This window comes from Stegastes partitus, unplaced genomic scaffold (assembly GCF_000690725.1).
Source record: "Stegastes partitus isolate 25-593 unplaced genomic scaffold, Stegastes_partitus-1.0.2 Scaffold129, whole genome shotgun sequence".
NCBI classification, from domain to species: Eukaryota; Metazoa; Chordata; class Actinopteri; family Pomacentridae; genus Stegastes; species Stegastes partitus.
In genome coordinates this window covers 254,711-276,409 of record NW_007577860.1, presented here as the reverse complement: position 1 = coordinate 276,409, position 21,699 = coordinate 254,711, and the positions used below count along the sequence as shown (strand labels likewise).

General features: G+C 45.9%; 1 protein-coding gene across 1 annotated transcript in view; it reads right to left on the bottom strand.

The window, feature by feature from the left end:
• Positions 1-21,699, bottom strand: part of syne1a (spectrin repeat containing, nuclear envelope 1a) — a 123,747-nt gene that overhangs the window by 51,911 nt on the left and 50,137 nt on the right. The window contains exons 57-79 of the mRNA XM_008278654.1: positions 20,947-21,129; positions 20,372-20,515; positions 19,090-19,245; positions 18,011-18,175; positions 17,409-17,581; positions 17,056-17,209; positions 16,676-16,819; positions 16,219-16,383; positions 15,747-16,064; positions 13,840-13,995; positions 11,473-11,643; positions 8,043-8,369; positions 7,550-7,702; positions 7,252-7,419; positions 6,297-6,473; positions 5,020-5,166; positions 4,615-4,740; positions 4,294-4,470; positions 3,886-4,151; positions 3,536-3,692; positions 3,021-3,419; positions 1,221-2,825; positions 427-764 (exon numbers count right to left, since the gene is read on the bottom strand). Coding sequence (XP_008276876.1) covers positions 427-764; positions 1,221-2,825; positions 3,021-3,419; positions 3,536-3,692; positions 3,886-4,151; positions 4,294-4,470; positions 4,615-4,740; positions 5,020-5,166; positions 6,297-6,473; positions 7,252-7,419; positions 7,550-7,702; positions 8,043-8,369; positions 11,473-11,643; positions 13,840-13,995; positions 15,747-16,064; positions 16,219-16,383; positions 16,676-16,819; positions 17,056-17,209; positions 17,409-17,581; positions 18,011-18,175; positions 19,090-19,245; positions 20,372-20,515; positions 20,947-21,129 — 5,969 coding nt within the window. The remainder of the gene's footprint in view (positions 1-426; positions 765-1,220; positions 2,826-3,020; positions 3,420-3,535; positions 3,693-3,885; positions 4,152-4,293; positions 4,471-4,614; positions 4,741-5,019; positions 5,167-6,296; positions 6,474-7,251; positions 7,420-7,549; positions 7,703-8,042; positions 8,370-11,472; positions 11,644-13,839; positions 13,996-15,746; positions 16,065-16,218; positions 16,384-16,675; positions 16,820-17,055; positions 17,210-17,408; positions 17,582-18,010; positions 18,176-19,089; positions 19,246-20,371; positions 20,516-20,946; positions 21,130-21,699) is intronic.

Here is a 21,699-nt window from a genome sequence, read left to right as displayed (position 1 = left end):
GGACTGAATGAAGTGTGTCTGCCTCGGCTTTGTGCTGGTCCAGTTATAAGAGACGTGATGTTTGTAATGTAATCACAGCTGAGGGCTCACACTAGTGCGACTGACTGCAGGTAAACAGTGCTTCACTTTGCTCTGATGTATTTTGCCTATCTTGACTTTCTAGAACTTAAATGCATGTTGCTCAGTAAGTTAGTTAAAGTTATCTGTTTAATGTGATCTTGTCGTCCTGACTAAGTGACGTGCCCTGGGGTTACATAGGTTGTCAACTGGCCCTGTACAAATAAAACAGATTTAAATGAATTGAAGTTATTGTTAAACCTTTCAGACCCTGAATAGAAATCAGATCAAACCTTCTGAGTTAAAGTCTGAGAACCCGTGTTGTACTTCCAGACTTGGCTCCACAGACATGGTGGACGTGATACATACCTCTGCAGCACCTCTCTGTAAGAATCCACTTGCTGTGTGACTTCTGTGCTTCTGAGCTGCATTGCCTGAACTTTTTCTCTGAGCCCACTCATCACTCCTGCTTCCACAAAGTCCACCAGCAGAGGGTCCAAATGCCTCAGCTCCTCTAAAGCAGCTATGGAGCCCTTCTGCTGGGCAGAAAGTTCTTCCAGTTCCCGCTCACAGTCTGTCTGGTTCTCAAGCTCCACTCCCGAGCGGACTCTCTGGAGCAGAGCTTCAGCAGAGTCCAGCCATTTCTGCATGGACTGCAGTGATGAGTGGAGCCTCTGGACCAGGGAAAGAGCTCGATCCACAGCCAGCTACAACATGCAGAACGGAACTGGATTAACTTCAGTTCTTCGTCTTACTTCAGTCATTACAACAAGTCGTGTCTGCTAAAGGGAAAACATGTCCTGCTGTAGAAACTTTACTGGGCCAGAACTTCACTGTAGGTTCTGACATGAGGATTTCCAAATGTTCAAATTTGATGTTTTTTTAAAATAAGTGGTGTTTCCTCCTTTGTATTGTAAAAAAAGAAAAAAGGAATATAGCATTTAAACAGTAAATCAATCAATCAATCAATAATCAATCAATAAACAGTAAATCCCCATAACAGCTATAATGATTGATAATGTACTTATACAGACGTATCTATTTAAATCTGACAGCATGTCTTCACCTGTGTTTTGAATGTTTCAGCTCGTATAATAAAATGCGACTCCACTATACTAGTGGCTGGTGCAGAACAATGACTGAATGATATCTATAACACGTACCTGTGTTGCACCGATGTCTTGTTGAACTTCAGCTCCCAGCTTTCCCAGCTCGTCTAGCTTCTCATCTACATGGGCAGGAACAGTTTCTCTCTTACATTCATGCTTTTGCTTTTCTCTGTTACCCAAGAACTCAACCAGCCTCAACCTGCTTTTCACTTCATCGTCCAGGATTTTCAGTTTCCGTGCTTCCTCCTGGATCCGCTCGATTTTGACCTCTGAGAAGGTCAACGGTTCCTTCAGCTTGTCCTTGATAGTCTTCAACCAGTGAGGCATTTCCTCGGCGTCTCCTGTGAAACTGTCCTGCTTTGTGGCTGTCATTTCACTTTCTTCAACAAAACGCCTGACATCACACCGTAAAGCCTGCAACGCTCTGAGCTGGAGCGCAGTCTCCTGGAAAGCAGCAGCATCAAACTTCACATCAAGCTTTTGTGTGCGTTTGGTACATTCTTCAGCCTGAGAGGTCACTTCATCCAGACTTCCCAACAGCGAATAAAGACTTGTGATTCTATCTGTGGCACTTAGATCTTTGTTCACCTTCAGTCGGACCAGCTTCTCTTTACCAGACTTTAACTCTGAGTCTAACTGAGATAATACTCTGTGGTGTTCAGTCAGGATTTTCAAGCAATCAATGAGGTGTTTAATCTTCTCATCAGTTCTTCTCTTCAGTGTGTTTTGGAGGCTGAGGAGCTGCTGTGTCTCTTCAGCTCTGTACTGTTGACCTCTACTGAGAAGCCCCTCATTTTTTCCATGAATTTCTCTCACAGCAGGACTAATGTGGAGCAAACTTTCACTAATATTTCTGTATTCATTAATTATTCTAACAACTTCCTCCTCTCTAATACTGATAGTCTGCTTCTCCAGATTGTCAAACTGCTCCTGAAGCTCCTCCAGTGCATTATGAGTAATATCAAAGAAAGTGCTGAACTCTTTTCTCTCTAAGATCATCTGTTGGACTCTGTCTTTCTTCTCTTTGGCTAGAGCTAGGATGGCATTGTACTGCTGAGGCAGGGCATTGAGCCGCTCATCCAGGTAGCAATGGTCAATCTCATTCAGAGTCGGGAGGATCTCCTGACCTATTCTCTGGACGATAAGAAGGAGGTTCTCATACTCTGAGGCTTGTTCTAGGACCTTCTGAAAGTTAGACAGCTGTGTCTGTAAGTCTGAGCTATCGTCAGCACCACTTAAATTGATTTCAGGGAAGGTTATGGCGTCCGCTCGTCTCAGCCAGTGGCAAGTCTTGTCCAGGTCAACCTGGAAGTACTTCCTGGAGGTCAAGGCTTTCTCTAAGGCTGTGAGACGCTGGGTGGTCCTTTGTAGGGCAGTTTCAAAGGCAGCCTGTAGCTCCTCCAGTCTCGCCAGGGTTTCTGCTCTCTCTTTCTCAGTGGCATCTCTCTCCAGCTCTCGCCCTTGTACCCAGAGAGACGCCAGCTCCCTCTGGTAAGCTCGTAGGCCACTCTGGACACCCCGACATGCAGCAACCTGTTTGGCCAGGTCCTCGGGAAGAAGTGCGATGTGGTCATCTATCAAAGCCTTCCTCTCCTGTTGCTGTACCCAGGACAGCGCTCTCCCAAGGCCTTGAAGGAACTGTGTCCTCTCTGTGAAGGCCTGGAGAGGAAGAATTAAACATTACAGATGATTTACAGAAGAACTTAGCAGCACACGTTCAGTCATAGAGTGATTTTCAGCATCTTTCTTGGGATACCTGGTTTCTTTTTTCACTAACAGATCAGAATTAAGTGTGTCCCTTTTGGGTATAATTAAAATTTTACTTGCATCCAATTCAAAGTAGCAGCTGTTTACCTTACTGAGGTACTTCCTCCTTTGGGCAACCCGAGCCCCGAGAGCCTCCACTTCAGTCTGGGCTTGTTCAACAAGTTCCTGGAGGCACCTCTTCTCACTCAGCCCCAGCCTTGACGCTACAGCTTGAGCTTCGCTCACCGCCTGACCAAGCAGCTGCTGACGGGCCTCAAGTTCTACACACACGCTCAGGTGGTCAAACAGGAAACTCTGGGCCAGATCAGGAGGTGGGCTGGATTTCAGGGCAGAGGTGAAGGCAGGCCGCTGTTCCTCCACCCACTCTCTGGCATCTCTTAGCTGGGTTTCCACTCGGGCAAGATCCTCTAGTGTCTGTGCAGAGTCCTGGATCTTCTGCTGAATCAGAGTCTCGAGCTGGGCCCAGCGCTGCTCCAGGTGACCCACCTGGTGAAATGCAAAATAGTGTCATAAAAATCCAAACCAAATACACCAACATTATTTTTAGCTGAAGTTTCTGACCATCTCAACATATATTTTACCAAAAACGTTGCTGTTCTCACCTGCTGTTTGACCAGCTCCTTGTCTAGCAGGCTAAGCCGAGGTAGGATAGCTTGTCTCTGGTCCCTCAGGTCTTCTAGAGTGTCTCTCTGATCCTCAAGGTCACTGGCAAGCTTCCTCAGAGCCTCTAGATGCTCACTGGTACTCTCTGTGTTAGCCCTACGTACATACATGAGTGGCTTTAGTGACAAAGGTAGAGTTCTGTTCTGCTCTGTGCGTGTATACACAGCATAGTTAATTCTGCAAACACAGTCAGTACAACTCATACATCCGCTTGAAAATCAATGTACAGCATACTAGCAAAACAAACATTAATAATTAAACATCAGAGTGTCTGAGAAGAGCCTGGTACCTGGCCAGATAGTCCCATTCTCTGGACACTTGGTGGAAGAGCTCCTCCACAGCCACAACACTCTCATGGTACTCTCCACTTCGCTGCATGTCTTCCCCCCGCTGGGCCTCCAGCTCATCAGCCCGCTGGCCCAGGTCCATCCAGCTTCTTTTCAGTCTCCTTATGTCCTCCAGGGCAGGAGAGACCTGTCCATCCGTCAGCCTACTGACGGTGTCGTTTAAACGTGTCACCTCAGATTGTCTTTCCTTAATCTGCTGGAGGAACTCCTACAGGAACAACAACAGCACCACTTCACTTCTGTGAACAGTCTAAAACTTTGTCTAGACAATGGCATTGAATTGTTCCTCTTAGATTAAGAGTGTGTTCCTCTGTGAAACAAACAGTCCAGAGCATGCTTAGCAAACAGACCTGTGCCTTGTCCAGCTGGTTCTGAGCTATCTTGGGCTCTAGCTCTGCAGGTCTCCTGGTGAGGTTCTGAAGTTGCTGCTCTGTCTCTCTTAGCTGGGTCTCCAGATCTGCCTTCTGCTCCTCGATGTCCCTCCAGCTGTCTGCTAGCTCTTCACAAAGAAGCATACGCTCCTCAATCTGACACGAGGATAAAGTGGAGTCAGTTCACGACCAGGTATGTGGTCAACTGAAGTATTAACGTTAAAAGCAAAACCCCCGACGACTACAGCTACAAACATGAAGCTGTGTCTTTTGTTTAGAGGCTTCTTGAAGTGAACCGACCTGCAGTTTGACCTGCTGGATGGCTGCTGCAGTCCCTCTGACCCTCGGCTCAGACAGGTCACATGTGGAACACACCAGCTGGAGGTATGTGCTGGCCTGTTCCTGAAGAGCCCGCTCCTGCTTCACCTGTTTGTTAAATGTGTTTTTGTTCTGCTTATTGACTGATCGTAGGACATCTTTATGATAATCTGCAAAACCTGTTCTCTGCCCACATGCTGACCCCACATTAAAACAATCATACAGACTGAGAATGATATATGACAGTCAGGTACATAAAAACCTGTTCATTAATTCAAGATGTAATGACATATTTAAAAGAAATAAAGACAAGCAACTAAACAATTATGACACCAAAATGTTGTGAACTGGTAAAGTGGATTGAGGAGCAGTTGGGGGCCTGCTGACCTGCTGTAGAGCCTCCTCCAGGCTGAGAGAAGGATGTAAAGGAGGCACTGGCTCTTCTGAAGCAGAGTTCAGCCACGTCCGGCACTGCTGCAGCGTGTCCTGCAGACTCACATGTCTCTGTAACTCATGGTCCAGACTCTGATATACCTGTAAGGTAGAGGAGGAGAAGTGTTAGTGAAGTGTAAGTGTTTTCTATCAATAGCAGCAGAATGCTCACAATGAGCTGAAGGAACAATACATTACACTGTTGGTAGAGGGCACAATGCATGGCTCTGAAGCCAAACAATGGCCCAACACAAAGACACATTAAATGATAAAACCTGAACAAGCAGGCAGCTATGCAGTGTTCCATTTAACAGGTGTTGAATGTGGAGGCGTCCATGGCCTCCTGAGGAGAGCGAAACAGCAAGGTCTGATTGACAGCGTTAATATGAGAGCCCGAAAGAGAGGAGTAAGGGGGGCAAGTGCTGGCAAACTGCCCAGCGTATTTGGCAAAGGCTATAAGGCTGGCATGGTGGCAAGTGGCAGGCAGGATATTAGAGCTGTGTTGCGCTGGGACGCAGTTGGCAGCCATCGTAACACTGGAGGCGCAGTTGTAGGGAAGCCAGCAGTGTAGTGGTAAAGTGTGGCTGGATCACACAATGCCAGATTGGATGTGCGAGTGGTGGTGGAGGTGGTGTCTGGGGAGGTGAGCTATGATGACAGACTAGAGGTTGCCAAAATGACAGAGTGGGGCTGGATTATAGGGCTCGCCAGATCTACTGAATAGTGGCGTGTGACCATTTTTGGCTCAGACATAAAAAAGTGGCGTTGACAGGGGATATGTGGAGATTAATACGGGGAGATTGAGTTAGTGATTTTGGCTGGTGGGCTCTGTCTGAGTATGGCTGCTGTTGAGCTCCACTTTGGCAGCCTTAATTGGTTGTGCCCTCTACGCTGGCAGTGAAGGGCTGTTTTAAGAGACGGGTTTAAGTGTCAGAACGGGTTAGGATTAAGTGGATGCCGAGGATGTTGGAATATTAACAGCATTTATATGCAGACTGTATGTATCTATGCATGCATGTGTAGTCACATGCACATCAATGCACGTGTGTGTGAGCATGTGCATGCATCCAATGCACCAACACGTCTCACATGACGAATATGTACGAACCATCTCAATTATTTAAACAGAATTTATGTCTTTCTCAGCTTCCAACAACCACCTCCCTCCTCCTCCTCCTCCTCCTCGTCTGCATTCCCTCCCTCCCCCTCTCCATCTCCTCCTCCTCACTCACTCTCTGTGCTGTGCTACAGATGGCAGAGTAGCTGTCTCTGGTGCCTTGCTGGTGAGCCTGGACCTGCTGTCTCAGCCTGCTCTGCACACGGTCACTGCAGCCTTGTACCAGGTGGTCTCCTCGCTCTTTTAGGCCTGCCAAGCGATCCTCAAAGCCTGCAATTTCCTCCATGATGGCCTGTGGAGGATAAAGCAACCAAGTAGAATCATATTGGAGAGCGTCTCCAGTGGAGATGTGATACAGGACGAGTCTGTTCCGTGGTTAGTGACACAGGAGGTCAGAGCAAACTGACAGCACACATGGCATTAGTCTGGCCTGATTGGACCAACTTGAAAGAGAGTGACAGAAAAAGAGAAGTTCATCTTCAGAGGACAGCAGGTCTGTACATGAGGACTCAGCGAGTCTGCTTTCCTACATACTGTCTGTTAAAGACTGAGGCTGAACCCACTGATAGAGAACATTTGATCAAAATTCTGCATTGTTTGTTCAAATATAAAATCAATTACTTCTACTGAGTCTAAACACCATATAGCTGTAATTGTATACAATCAAATATCAAGCACTATATGTGTCACTCATGACAAAATCAGTTTAACTAGCTGATTTAATAACATTCATGTCAGCAGCAGAGTAATATTTAGGATTCATAACTTTGGGTTCCCCAGGATTTGTGATGCACGTTATGTGTGTTGAGCAAACAGCAACCACAGCACGCTAAGTCTGGCAACACGCAGCCACACTCGTCCAAACAACAGTGACATCGACAGCCAGACAACACCCAGCTCACAAACCTCCGAGCTGCTGAAGGTTGAATATGTGGCATTTCCTTGAGAATCAAAGTGGAGAGCAGAAGTGGGCATGTTTCCTCTGCACTGGATTCATCATGTAATCGATCTATTAAAGGCTCATTGCTCAGCTACAAACATGGCAAAAGTGAACTACTGTGTCTGGTCACCTTGTGCCTGGCCAGTTGTTGAGTGGCTGCCTCCAGGCTGCCGCTCACGCTGGGATCAGGAGTCACCATCCTGCTGGACATCTGCAGCAGCCAGCGCTCCACTTCCTGGAGCTCGTTGTGGTAAAGCTCCTGTTCCTTCACCTGCCCCTCCAGATTCTCTACATGGCCCTGAGCACACAAATCACACAAACAAATATCACCATCTTCCTGACTTCTGCCTTTTGTCTATGTACAGTTTATTATAAAAATGCTAACTGTCATGCATGGAGAGAACATTCATCTGAGCACAGGTTCCTACCATGGCAGCGTTACAGAGCACGGTGTAGTCTTTTTGCAGTCTGTTCATTTTATCTCTGATGGAGGGGTAGTGGACGGAAGCCAGCAGAGCATCTCCCTTCTCCACCACTGATCTGATGGAGCCATCATGGGACTGAATCATCTGCAGCAGAGCCTGAGGACACAGACAGGCACCTTGTATCCTTAGTATCCTCTAAGACCATCCCTGAGACAGTCCAGTCTGTTAGGCGGAGTTAGATGTTAAGCAGCTTTTTTTCTGTAATTCACTACCAGTGACTTCTACTCTAATGCTAATCATTTTCTAAAGTGTCCAAAAGGAATTTGTTAGAATAAAAAATAAGTGTGTAAAGTATATTCAGTTTCAGAGTGAATGGACATGCAGTGTCACCGATGCCATCAGTTCAGTTGATTATATTCAGCACCATTCTGCTGCCTGTTGAATTCACTGAGCGTGGCATTAACGCAGGGCTCTACATCTAATGTTGCTGCTATACCTTATACTTAGCCAGCTGTGCTCTCCGTTGGTACAGTTCAGCCTTGGGCTCCACTGGAGTGCTGAGCAAAGCCCTGGTCTCCACCAGCCACTGAGCCTGAGCCTTGTACCGGTCCTGGAACTCCTTAGCGAGCAGTAATGCCCGCTCCAGGAAGCTGCGCTCCTGCCTAAGTCCCCCCGCTAGCTCCTCCAGCTGGGCAAGGCATGCCTCGACCTCTCCTCCTAAACTTTCAGCTCCAGCCTCGTTCAGGAAGCCGGCTGCCTGCTCGGCACGCTCCCTCAGGGATTTCAGGAAGCTGTGGCCATGCTGGAGCTCCGACTGGAGATTCTGGGTGAAGGAGAGAGCAAACATACGGATCAGCGTTGGTGTTGCTACAGTGCTATCACCATTCATTTATACTAAATTATCTTCACCCAGGGCTCCGTCGAGTTAAAGAAAGATGGGTAAAGACGGCCTTTCTGCACACACGGTCAAGGATAAAGAAATATATTCATATCATGGTTTCAATGGCTTTGAGGGTAACATTCAACACAGCATCAACACCGGCTTCTTTGTCCTTCACCTCAAGTGCTGCCCCTGCTACACACACCATCCTGGCAGTGTGTTTGAAGGGCTTTGAACCCATCAGGTAAGCTGACACCTGCATGGTGAGATGTGGAGAAGACTGAGAGGTCACGGCGTGGTGAAACCACAGTGAATAATATGAAAGGAGGACCCAATTATAAGGACCCTTAACAGGCTCCAGTAGCTGCAGGGGTTTCCAGGGCAACCAAAACATACCACACACATGCACAGACCTTCACTCCATGGGATGCCATCTAGCTTTCATCATCAGTCTATTATTGCTTGAGTAGAGGGTAGCCTCACACTTCAACAACCCCAGATCTCCTGCTACTACTGTTGGTAATATAATATAACAAGACCTGGGCCCGTCTGCACACGTCCATTTTCAAGCTTAATGTCACACTTCAGGCTTGTTCAATATTCCAACAGTGTTCCTGCTTTATGAGTGTTAACGAGCAACTATAATTAGAACACCGCTGTGTGTTAAACGTGACCCAAAACAAGGACATCTGCAGTAATTGCAATGTGCAGTACTGTAGATTCAGTTCTGTATGACTCATTATCTCCACTTCATACTGAAAAAATCTGCTCTCACCTCATGCCTGAGATCCAGTTTCCTTCTTAGCAGCACCAATGGTTGTCTGTATGTTGAATTCAACTCACAAGATTTAGTTGGAACCAGCACATAGGAAGCTTTACATTAACAGCGCCCCAGAATCTAAGTCCCTAAAAAACCAAACATATCAGACCTTCTGATCATCTCTAATATACATTAAACATAATCAAAGCTGCATTCAGCATCTAATTGTTCCAGAAATGACAAACTAATATTACAGTGGACGTAACGGAGCCTCCACAGTTTGGTCTCTCCAACTGTTCTTGGATGAAAGAAGCTATCAAGGCTTTAAATGCGCTTTAGGTCAAACTGCGAAGGCACTGAGAGTACAGTCTGAGTGAACGTTATCTATGAGGTCCTAAACACGGGGCTCCCTTTGTGCCTTTCCTGAACCATGTCAGGCTTAATCATCCAAGACAAGATCCTTGTGCACCTGCTGTAAATGATTAGCAACAGAGATTCTGGATCTTATTCTGCACCAGCTCCTAGCTCCTCTATTGGCTGTGATGTCTCTACTGTGTGGCTGACAACCACGTTGCATCTCCTAATGACAGAGGAAGGATATTGTTAAGGTGACCCTGCAAGGAGTTTATTAGTGTCTGCTTTGAATACTGCAGTGAACCTTCAGCACAGAGGCGTCACACTGCGTCCTGTAGCTGGACACGTTGGTCAAATGATGACCAGGCACATGTTACCGTCTTATTGGGTTGTATTTGTTCTAACAAAGAAGAAATGTAGGTTTTGGTGTAGTTTGCATCAGAAACCATCAGGGATGTCGAGAAGAAAAACGTCCTTGAACATTTATGGAGGGGTTAATAATGAGACCTTTTCTGTTTTGCATTCTGCACTGTTTCCATTGTTTTAGGAGCCAGTGAGGACGGTGCCTTTGGGAGCAATGTAGTCTAGACATCACTTTATAAAGTCAAACATGTAAAAAACAAACTAAAGCACAAAGATCACGCTGCAGCATCACAGCACATCAGGAGCTCCAGCACTGCTGTGTGACTCCTGTTTCTACAGTATCAGATGAAGTCCAAGTCCAACTAATGGCCCTTGACACAACTATTGACGACTGGTCTTTGTGTCAATGCATAATCATCCCAGCTCACTGAACAGCTCTGCAGCTCTCACTGCAGGAGAGGAGTAAGTGGCAGAGCCCGGGCGTGTTATCTGCAGTGCTGGAAGGACACATGTGGTGGCAGCATGTCTTCAGTCCCAATTCAGAGACACAGCATCGATCCCAGACAGGGATTACGGCAAAGATGACACCAGATGATGTATTGTAAATGTCTATGTGTGTGTCTGTGGATGCTTTTCTGGATGTGTGCGAGGAAGACAAAGAGAAATGAGCTATATGTGGCGATACGTAAAGAAGTGAAGTGGAAAAGATGTGTGAAACCACAGAGGACTTGTGGATTCCAGAGTTTGCTGCAGCTTGTTAGTTCGTACTTTGGATGGGTTTTGTGATATGAAACGAGTGTGTGTGTGTGTGTGTGTGTGTGTGTGTGTTGTGAAGCGGTAAGGGCACTGCATCAATTACAGTGTCTGTGCCAGCAGGCTCCTGACACCGGCGCTTCTTCATCCTCTTACTCACAGTGGGAGGTCTCTCCTGCTACTACGCTTCCTCTAAAGCAGCATCCGCTTTGTCTTCATAAAGAGCCGATCGATACACACACACTCATCCAATCCTCTACACACTCGATATGAGCTATGCCAAGCAAACCATAGTGGTGATTTTCTTATTGCTGCAGCTTGTGCATGTCTGAGCAGCATTACTTCCTCCTGATGCCAGTTTGACAAAAAGAACCACAAAGAGAAACCGTCAGAGTTTTGCCACGACAGTGATTTTCTTTTGGTGGAGCGTGCTATGCAAATATTCTATATGCACTGAATGCTGTGTAAGCTATACAGCCAGACCAAGCATATTGTAGCTGCCAAAGAAATCTGCACACTTCATATCGTATGTCGCTTGCAAGACGATATTTTTGCTGGCTTTGATTTTAGAGCCGCATGAGTTTGGGCTCAAATTCTTCTCCACAAGCGGAAGTCTTGCTAACTCATCAGTTTGCCATGGTAATAAGCCTGTGCTGATTTATTGCAACCTGTTCATGGGGGTGTCTGAGGCGCCTCACTGCACTTTCTATCCAAACGCCACAGTGACAAACGGAGGTGGAAAAATATGAGAGTGAAATTTAACTTCTAAAACCACAAAAATAAAAACAGTGCAGATTTAGCTCAACAGATCAATACCTCCAGTTTCTTCATCTTCTTCTCCATGGCAACCCGGTCCAGAGGTTCAGAAGTGTCCGTTACTATTGCAAAGCTTTTCTGAGTGGAGCTGAGCCACTCAGTGAAGGACATGCAGAGGTTTTCTGCCTCCTCAATGCTCCTCAGCTCCTCCTGTAGCTGCTTGATTGTGTCCTGAAAACAGATTGAATAAGAGGTCAGAAGAACAGTTGTCCTGATATGAGTGTTACGCTGCTAAAACCAGATGTAGTCAGGATCATTACTTCTTTACAAAAAAGAGAGACTGTTGCAGAACGATTTACTTTAAATAATGTGTGAAGCAAATCAAACATCAGTGCAGTTTGTTATTGGTTTGACTGGCAGCAGACCTCTCACATCCTGTATCTACAGTATATCTGACATATAACAGTCTGCACTGGTCTCCTATTCAGATGTTTTCATACAGGCTTAAAGGGTAACCAGCTTCCCTTCAGCAGCTGCTACCTTTCTACTTCAGAGTTTAGAATTATTGGAAAGACTCCTCAAAGTTTGATTGTACTTGGTCCCAGGAAAACAGAGGAAACACGGCCAGTATCTTTATCTTTTGAGGTGTGAGATGTGCCCCAGTGGTCCAACACTGGCCACCAAGGACCGCGAGCTCTCTGATCAGCCATCAAAAGAGAAAATATCTGTTTCCCCTCCTCTTTCATCTGCTCAGTGTCAGTAGCTTTACTACAAGGTGGAGTGGGGTTTTATGTTTTTGACGCATTATCCACTTGACTGAGATTTTGAGTCAATAACACCGTGAGGATGGAGAGGCTTCCTCACAGGTTTGACACATTATTCACTCAACTTGCAAATCCTGCAGTGAGAAGCTCCAATTAGCTGATAGTGCTGAGTGCACACCTTTCCAGACTAGACGGAGGTAACAGCTTCTCACCTCAAGCCCATATGGCCCCCACTTTGCGCAGTATAATTACAGGAATCCACGGTATGAGGGGGATGTTGTGTGTCTGCATACATGTGTGTTGGCATGGCTCTAAGTATATGCACGCTGGAGTCGACTGTAGCAGGGAAGGAAGGGTGTGGGTCGGACGGAGTCAGAAACAAAAGTGACGGAGTAAAGAGGAACAAACACACACGCTCAGATGTGTTACAGTGAAGGTGTAAAAAAATCAATGTAGTGCAGGCGAGGCTGTTCCACTCCTGGTGCGGGGTGTTAGATTGCCTTCTGTAGCGTTTAATTACAGCCTCAGCCCCAGACCAGAGGAGCCCCATTGATTTTCCTTTAGCCCCCCCAGAGGAGCAGACAAATAAAGAGGCTGGATCTGAGTAGACAGAGCAACACAGGCTGGGCTCACAGGGACAACTTTCAAAGCTGCTTCAGTGGCCTTGAACACAAACAAAGTGCACGCTCTCCTCGGACTAAATTCCACAGTGACAGAGTATAAGCATGTGTTCAAAGCCCACCGGGGACGTGAGCCAAAAGCAACGCGTGCTAACTCAGATTTTCTAATACGTACAACAGAGTTTGGAGCCTATAGCCGCCACATTACATTGTTTATGTTTTGTTATTTCTAACTCAAGTAGGTCTTGTGGAGGTAAATCTTTTGGCAGACAGGAAGTTGTGCTTGTCTGTATGAACTTCTTTGTCTTGACGACCAGAGTCATTGTTTAGCCATAATATAAATAATAGTGTCCCACATAGATGGTACAAAGGCTCAGTGAAGCAGCTACAGAAATGGGCCAATGTGGATTATACACTCTGCATGTCATAAAGAAATCCCAGTGTGTTATTCAGGATTTAAACAATCGTTTATAAATGTCACTGCTGTAGACAAGCGGGCATTCAGGAAAACGCAGTGAAGTGACTGTATCAATATTTAGGACACTGATGAAGGAAGGGTGAGTCAGCGGGTGTGATAAATCAGGTAAATCAGCTAAATCAGGTAAATCAGGTAAATCAGGTGAAACAGGTAAATCAGGTGAAACCGAGGGCATCTGGTGGATTGATGCAGAACAGCAGAAGAAATGCATCAACTGGAAAAGTGTGGATGTGGCCGTGAGAGGATGAATGTGCAGCTGGGACAGGAAATGTGGATTTACGTTACAGCTGCGAAGCAACAGTAATCCCACACAGAGCTACACCTGGTAATCAGCCAACGGGCCTCTGAAAATGTCAAAGGAAGAGCGATTTATTTTGCTTTACTGGTTCAGTCTTTACTGTCTCTAAATAAAGTGCTTTGATAGATTGAGTAGGTGTTCCTTACACCTGACTATATAGAACTTTGCATACAAACTTGGATCTTCCTCTGAACCAGCACACACACCGGGAACGTCATTCCAACACAAGCAAAGTTATGACAAATACATTTTTCCTAGCGTGCGAACCTGAATGTTGAGCAGCAGGGAGTGATAGCGGGCAGTGAGCTGGGTGGCAGTAACGCTGACACGGCTGCTGATGTAGGTTTCCTCCAGAACCTGCTGGGCCAGAGTTGAGAGGCCATCAACTTCTCCCTGCCGTGCAAGCACAGCCTCGAGACAGCCCTGATCAAGACAGACACAGACATGTGGATGAACTAACACCGTTTACACAAGTATCATCAACATGACACGTTTATAACTGCCTGCATTACGAGACAAAAGACTACATGCATGCAGGTAGAGGACAAAGGAAAGGAAATAAAAGGTCACATCACATACTCCAAGATGTGTGTGTGTGTGTGTGTGTGTGTGTGTGTGTGTGTGTGTGTGTGTGTTGCTCTACATACAAGGAAGGAAAGTACAGAGACTGTGTGACATTGTGGCCGGCAGGAAGCCTGCTCAGGAGGGAGGAGACCAAGTCGAGGAATATAACTGGATGTGTTACTGTTCAGAGAGACACGATGCTTCATAACTCACTCTGACAGGTAACCTCTTATCTCTGGCTTGTATACTGCTGTGGCTGAAATGTGAGGGAGTAAATGAGTGCTTTGTTTTGGGAGCTGTCTTCATGTGAATGACAGTCAAATGAGAAATCTGACTCTAAGGAGTTTTTACAGGATTTATCTAAAGCCACTTACAATCTTGTCGTTAGCACTTTGCTGCTTGCAGCCTGACGTTGGTATTAAAATCTGGATAAGCAGCATTTTCTTGGCATCTTTAGGCAAAAATTTCCTACTAGCTCATAAACATATTGAGATGTCAGTGGTCTGAGAGGAAATGAGACTTGTGCTCCTCCTGGCTTTGTTTTCAGGCTTCAGAGGATCCAGCCCATCAGACAGGACCGTAGCCAATCAAAGGGCTTTTCATTGATCACATGAGACAGTATAAATATCAACAAAGTCTGTGGTGAGAATGCAGCGTGGCGGTGCAACGGGTCAGACGGAGGACCCTCATTTGGGAGAGTGGGATTTGAATTGTGTGTGAAACCACAAATGAATATTGACATTTAGCCTGGATGTTATTAAAAAGCGGTGGAAGGGCTTAAATCAGAGACAGAGGAGGGAAGACCTGCAGCAGGCGGATGTACTTTTCAGATTGTGGTGGGCTTGTTTTGTTTTGTTTCTCTTCCTGGTCTAGATCTCTGTCTGAGCTGCCCTGAGTGAACCAGCCTCCTGCTCTCTGATAAAGCCTGTACAGCTGATAGATGGAGATTTCTGTCCACTGCAGCTTTAAGAAAAGATGAGCTGCTTGATGCTCGTCTTCCCGTCATGAATGTTGTATTAAAGTGGCCGTGTGGTGCAGAGCATAACGAAGTGGTATTGCTGACTGAAGGTATGTATCATGATGTGTGAAGACAAACTAAAGACATATTAACAGGAGGGATAACATACCGTCAGTAAATTGTAATTTAAGGTAAAGTTTGACATTTTGGGAAAAACATTTTTCTACTTTCTTGCCAGGATTTTGATGAAGTTTAATGTTTATATGCTACCGCCAGCAGCTGGCTAGCATAGCTTAGCATAAAGAATGGACAGAAGGTGTTATCTCTGTTGTCCAACAAGCTAAAGTTCTCCAGCCAGTTCTAACATTATATCTCAAAAGTTAAATAGACAACAAGCTGTATCTTATTTATTTAATCTACACTAAAACTGAAGTTTAAAAATGTCAGTTTGCTGTTTACTGAACCATTTCTCTGCTGGGACAAATAACTTAGAATAAGAGGACATTACAGTTTGTCCTCTGTTCATACTGTGTGTTGAGCTGTTGCAGCCGGAGTGCTGATGCCCGCTTCAGCGTTACAATATAAACAGATATGAAATAATCAGAGCAGATATCTTAAATGTACTTTTGCAGAAACCATGTGGTTCTCTGACCTGGAGTTTCTTCAGCTGACTCTGCTTGGTGGTTCTGTCGGACCTCCGATTACATCTGATATTCGCCACCTTCTCCATCTCCTCCAGCCACTGAGCCAGGTTGAGGAACCTATGGCCCATCTGCCTGAGGCGGGTCAGCGTGGAGCGCAGCTGGGCCTGAGTCTCCTCCAGGCGGCTCTGGTAAGCCCCCCACTCTCGCTGAGCAGTGTCCAGGGCTCGGTCCTCAATCTGAGGTATGCCCCAGGGGATGACTGTTTCTCTGCTCGTCAGCACAGATGAGAGCAGCGACTGGCCATTTGAGCAGTGTTCCTGCAGGATCTATGAAGGAAGCAAAATAAAGAAACTGTGTCAGTGAAAAGCAAATACAGTTGTGTGTACAGGTACAAGAGTACAGAATACTACTGCAACGCTTTCCCTGACATCTGTACACCTCCACTCACGATGACTGGACTGCACACTGAACTAGTACTACCTGTAGCTGTTGCAGTGCTTTCTCAAGTGTATCCACGTTTCCCTCTGGATGAGACAGCGAGGCCAGAGAGCCCTGCTCCTGCTCCAGCCAGTCCTCAAACACATGCAAGCCCCTTTGATATTCCTGATGGACCAGCACCAGCCCCTTGGCCTTACTAACTGCATTCTGCAAAACAGGAAGTTGTGGACAAGGATTGCTGATTCAGCATTACACAGGCGTTAAACACTGAATATTGCACAGGGACAATGTGTGTAAATGCATTTGAAAAAGAGAAAATTATTTTCAGCATACATACGTTAAAATGTTTAATACGTGTTTACACAAATGTTTCTGTGTGATTAGAGTTTTTGAAGAGAACTGTGAAGTAGGCATACAAAGAAAAACTCAGGAAGCAGTCGTTCATTCTTCAAACGTCTGCAGAGGAAGAACTAAAGAGCCACATGTTGTGCGTACGTACCTTGGCCTTCTCTTTGAGGGCGTTGTATCTGCAGTGAAGCTGCTGCACCTCTTGCTGGGTGGTGTAGTGCTCAGCCATGTTGGAACCCTTTGTGGCAATGGTCTCCAGAGGACTGCTGTGACTCAGGACTTCCTCATAGAGAAGCTGAAATGAGAACACATGCATCATAACTGGAAGCTCCGGCGTATAAACGTATGTGACCACATGAGTGTAATGTAGAGGAATCCATAAAAAAGGAATATTACACTTTTCTGGTGAAGAAAATAAAAACTGGAAAAACAAGGAAGCTGTTCTGTAAAAGTTATCCTAAAAACTCCAAGAAACACAATGCAGAAAACACATTCAAAAACTCATTAGTCATTGTTATTGAGGTGCGACACCTTGGTCTTCCCCAGGTTAGCCGTCTTGTCTCTCATCTCAGAGTACTGTCTGTCTGAGCAGCTGAGCGTCTCGTCCACCCGGTCCATCCACAGCACAAACTGATCCACGTCCTCCTGGTAGCTGGTCCACTGCGACAGAGCGCCTTCCAGCTGACTGTGACGATAAACATGGTGCACTTAATACAAAGGACAGACAAGCATGTGCAGAAACACACACAGGCATTGTAGACACGCAAACATTCAAATTGAATTGTCCATTTAACCTTTCAGCCCACTGAGATCCATCACCTGAAACCAGACAGTTCCCAGTCCCATTTATCAAAAGACTGACAGACCGATTGTCTCATGCTCACCTTTTGCACTGGATTGAGGCAGAAAGCAACAAGTCCCAAGAGTCCTTGAGGTCCTGGATCTGTTTACGAATTACTGGGACCCCCTCAGCCGAAGTGTTCCTCTGGACTGCTTCCCCCCGCGTCAGGAGCATCTTTAGCTGGATCTCCCTCTCCTGACGGGCAGCTAGTAAGGCCTACAGACACAACAGATAAAAACATAACTACATGAAGTGGAAAAGAAATATCCTCAGTTTGCTTTATCTGAACCATTAAAGGGATGCAACACGTCTATATCGTCCCAAAAACGCATACCAAGCATATTTACATCAAAATCATTTGGTTTAATGCACCATCCAAATCCTCTGTAACCCTATTAATCCAAACAGCTGATAGGCAGGTTTGAAAGGCATGTTAAAACAATCCAGGATGTACAAACAGAGGATGAGAATAAGGGACAGACATGGCAAAGTGTTTGAGTTGCTAAAAGACAACGATCTCACCGACAATCATGGTTTCCTTAAATGCACGGCGTGAAATGTGCTGCTGGGAGAAAAATCTGGCAGTCAGTGAAAACTGTGGCGCATCCCTTTAAAAGATCCGCCGCCCTTCTCGTCTGTCCTTACCTCGAGTTGTAGCATACGGTCCTCCAACACACTCTTGTCTGTCGTGGTGGAGATGCAGGTGTTGAGGACCCTCTGAGCCTCACACACCCAGTCCTGCAGCTCTTTAAGTCCTTGAGAGAAGAGCCGGTGTTCCCCTACGATGCGCTCAATCCTGGAAGCCTTGTCCTTCACATATTAAAACACAGCAACACACTCTTCAGATACTGGATTGGTTCTGACAAACAGGCCAGCACTGAGCTGAACACTTCTGTGCACAGAAACAGTGTCTTGGTTTTGTTCTGTTTGTGTTTGAAATGACAGTCTTGTTTTTCCTCACACTCGTCTCCAGAGACTCCTCCGCCCCCACATTACAACACAAGCGCAGTATATTTATTTGCAGCCATCAAGCGTACATGTTTAACATCTGTGTGACTGTGGAGTGGAAAAAGCACAGGCTGGAGTAACTAGTGGCAATTTTACATGACTTTTCCTGTTTCCATGTCTGGCAGGGAAGAAGACCTAAAAATAGCACTGCACTAGCTAGCCAGCAAAGTAAATAAATCCCATTCATCACTGCTGGGGTACTCTCATTGTCCTGAGGTATGAGGATGCTGCTCTGTGGTCAGTGTCATGCTTTGTTCTATAATATATCAAACTAATCATAAGAGTGTGCCCAATCTAATGAGAGCTTCAGAAAGGTCAGCTTCTTGAACACTGACACATTTCAGCTCTGACATTTCAGAAGTGCTTTAGTGGATAAAGGTAAGCCATACTGCCTTGGCCTTTTTATGGTGATGAAGCTGCAACCACAAGGACCTTTTGAAGGTGAGACAGATTACTGTGCTCAGGTAAATTACTCTGGATACCAGGACTTCCTTGGGTGCGATATTTTCATACCAGAGGTGAGCCGATCACAGAGACCATGACTAATGTGCAATTGGGGAATATTCATGAAGACAGTGAACAACGTGGCTGGACAGACAGCTCCAAAGTTTCCAAGCAAGGCACATTATGCATGCTGCAGCATTTCTGTGACAGAAGCACACATACGTTAAGGGGACGAGACGGGGGACGTGGTTACTGTGTGGGAGCAGCGTTACCTTGGTTAAGTTGCTGAGGGCTAGGTATTGTGCCGACAGCTGAGATACTCTGTGGACGAAGCCCTTGCCGGCTGCTTGTCCCTCCCAGAGACGATGAGCTCTTTCCCTCAGCCTGCCCAGCTCTACCTCTCGACTGGCCATCTCGTCCAGTACGCACTGGACCAGTACAAGGCAGGAGAAGGAGGAGATGGTGATGCAATAAGAGAGTGGGTGAGGTGGGAGTGTGGGGTGATGGTTGTGTGTAAGCACAGGAAAATGAAAGAACAACAAAATGAAGTGTTTTCATGACAGCGGAGGCGGAGGTGTGAGAGGAACAGAGGAGGGACACAGGGTCGAGTTAACATGTCACAGGTACAGACAGAGCACATCAACATACGTGGATAAAAACAGGAGAAAGAACATCATAAAACAAGCATCAGCAGTATTTCTCCTGATGTTCACTCTTTAATAGAAACGCTGTCATTCAGTTCCACAGCACAGACCGGGGAGCGGAGACGAGGCTGATGTAGAGGCGGGGGGTGTAGATGTGAAAGGGTAAGGAGGATTTTGCCAACACAGGTTCATACGCTGAAGACGACATGTATTGTATTGTACTTCAGATGTTCAGGGAAGAAATGTAATTGCTTGCAGGGCCAGACAAAAGGCAATGAGGATAAGTGCCTGAGCGGGCGACAGAGTAAATACAAAAATAGCAACAACGATAAGGGCAGAGCTTTGAGATGGGCCTGATATATTTTCTTCTCTTTTGTCAGTTTTATCTTTTTAACGCTTCGTGCCTCTCTTCCTTCTTGTCTCTGCCAGACATGGCAGCAGCTCTTATCTCATCCTGAAAAAAGAGCCTTTTAGCCACGCAGTGCTTCAGCTGTGACAGAAGGAGAAATAATTAGATTTCTGGACTTTTCCTCTGACTATTGTGTCAAGACGTTGCTCTATTTTGATCCAGTGGTGCTCGACAAATGTAATTAGGTCCTTTTTTTTCTCCCCACTGATTTGAAATTGTACTTCAGGGATCCATATCTGATGAAGGGCTAACTATTTAGTAACCTTGAAAAATCTACTTAATATTCAATTTATGGTGTAATGACAAGGTTTACTTGAGTGAGGAGAGGAAAGGAGTCAACGGCAGATGAGAAGAGAATATAAAAGGCACACTCTCTGTAACATCGTGTAGTTCAAGGAATGGATCCCACACTATGGACTAAACCGTCCTTGTGCAAAGTCTGTTGCTACAGGAGTGACAGTAAACACAGTCAGAACTAGCACACAGGTCCATGAATGATACCTGGAGTTTGCTGAGCTCCTGTCTCTTGGCTGGAAGGTCGTGGAGGCGAGCGCTGCTCTCCTGAACTCGGACCTCTGTGATGTTCAGCCAGTCCTGCAGAGGCTCAGCACTGGCCTCAAACTCTGTCATCTGGGCCTGCAGGTTCTGAAAATGCAGCACAAAACTTGTCACATTATGTGTATATAAACTGGTTCTGCACAAACCAACACAACTCAGTTTATTAGATAAAGTAAGCATTTTAATGTTAGATTAGAACCATTTATTATAATACGGTGTTGGGTAGAAGATGAACATTAAACTGACCTCTGTGTGCGTGTACCCTCTAGTATTTAGCATTTAGTTAATATTCATTCTCATATTATATGGTAAATCAAAGCAAATCAGTACTGCATCATGAATACGGCACACAGATGGACATACTTCATCCACACAGAGGCTCTGCATTCACATACGAAGCTAAACCACACAGCTGACCTGTTTTTAGCCATATGGTCTGACTGACATCCAGATTTTATTTCTCAAAGGAGACTTCAGCAAAGAAAACAGCATCCAAACAAAACTAAATGCAAACCAACCTTGAGTGCATCTTCTCTCATTTGCAGGTTATTCATCAGGCTCTTCCAGTCCTCCCGAGCATTCGCCACTTTGGCCTTGATTCCCTCCACTCGGTCTTTGGACACCACAGCCATCAGCAGCTCCCCACTGGCTCCTACTGTACTCAGCCTGGCCTGGCCATTCTCCCTGTCACTCAGGAACTCCTGAGGGGATACAAAGACAAAGGAGCTGTGACTATTTAACACAAACATGCACACAAAGGGAGGACGGTGTGAAAGTGAACAGAGAGAGAAAACGGGCTGAATGACAACTCACAACTTTTTTTTTTTTGCCTTTTGCTTGTGATGCAGTGGCTGATGGGTAACTGAAATCAATACAGACATTCTCTAATGGCTGACGGATTTTATTTCGGTGTCCCAGAATCTGACCAACACCATGAAAAGGAAGCAACAACAGTGGACCGAGTCCTCACGAACATGCATGGACAGAAGGAGGCTCCTGACCGACGGATGCATTTAAAGACGAGGAAGGAGAGCGATCCTGAAATGTGTTGGTTTTTACATCGCTCCTATGTACCCACCCACTGACAATGTACACACACACACACACACACACACACACACACACACACACACACATATGTAGTATGCACACACAGACATCCCTCCCTCAGAGCTGAGCTGATGACAGTAGCGCAGCAGGGACCACTCCACCATCTGTGCAGTCAGCACATCACTTACACACACTATAGCTTCAGCCTCTTATTCACACAC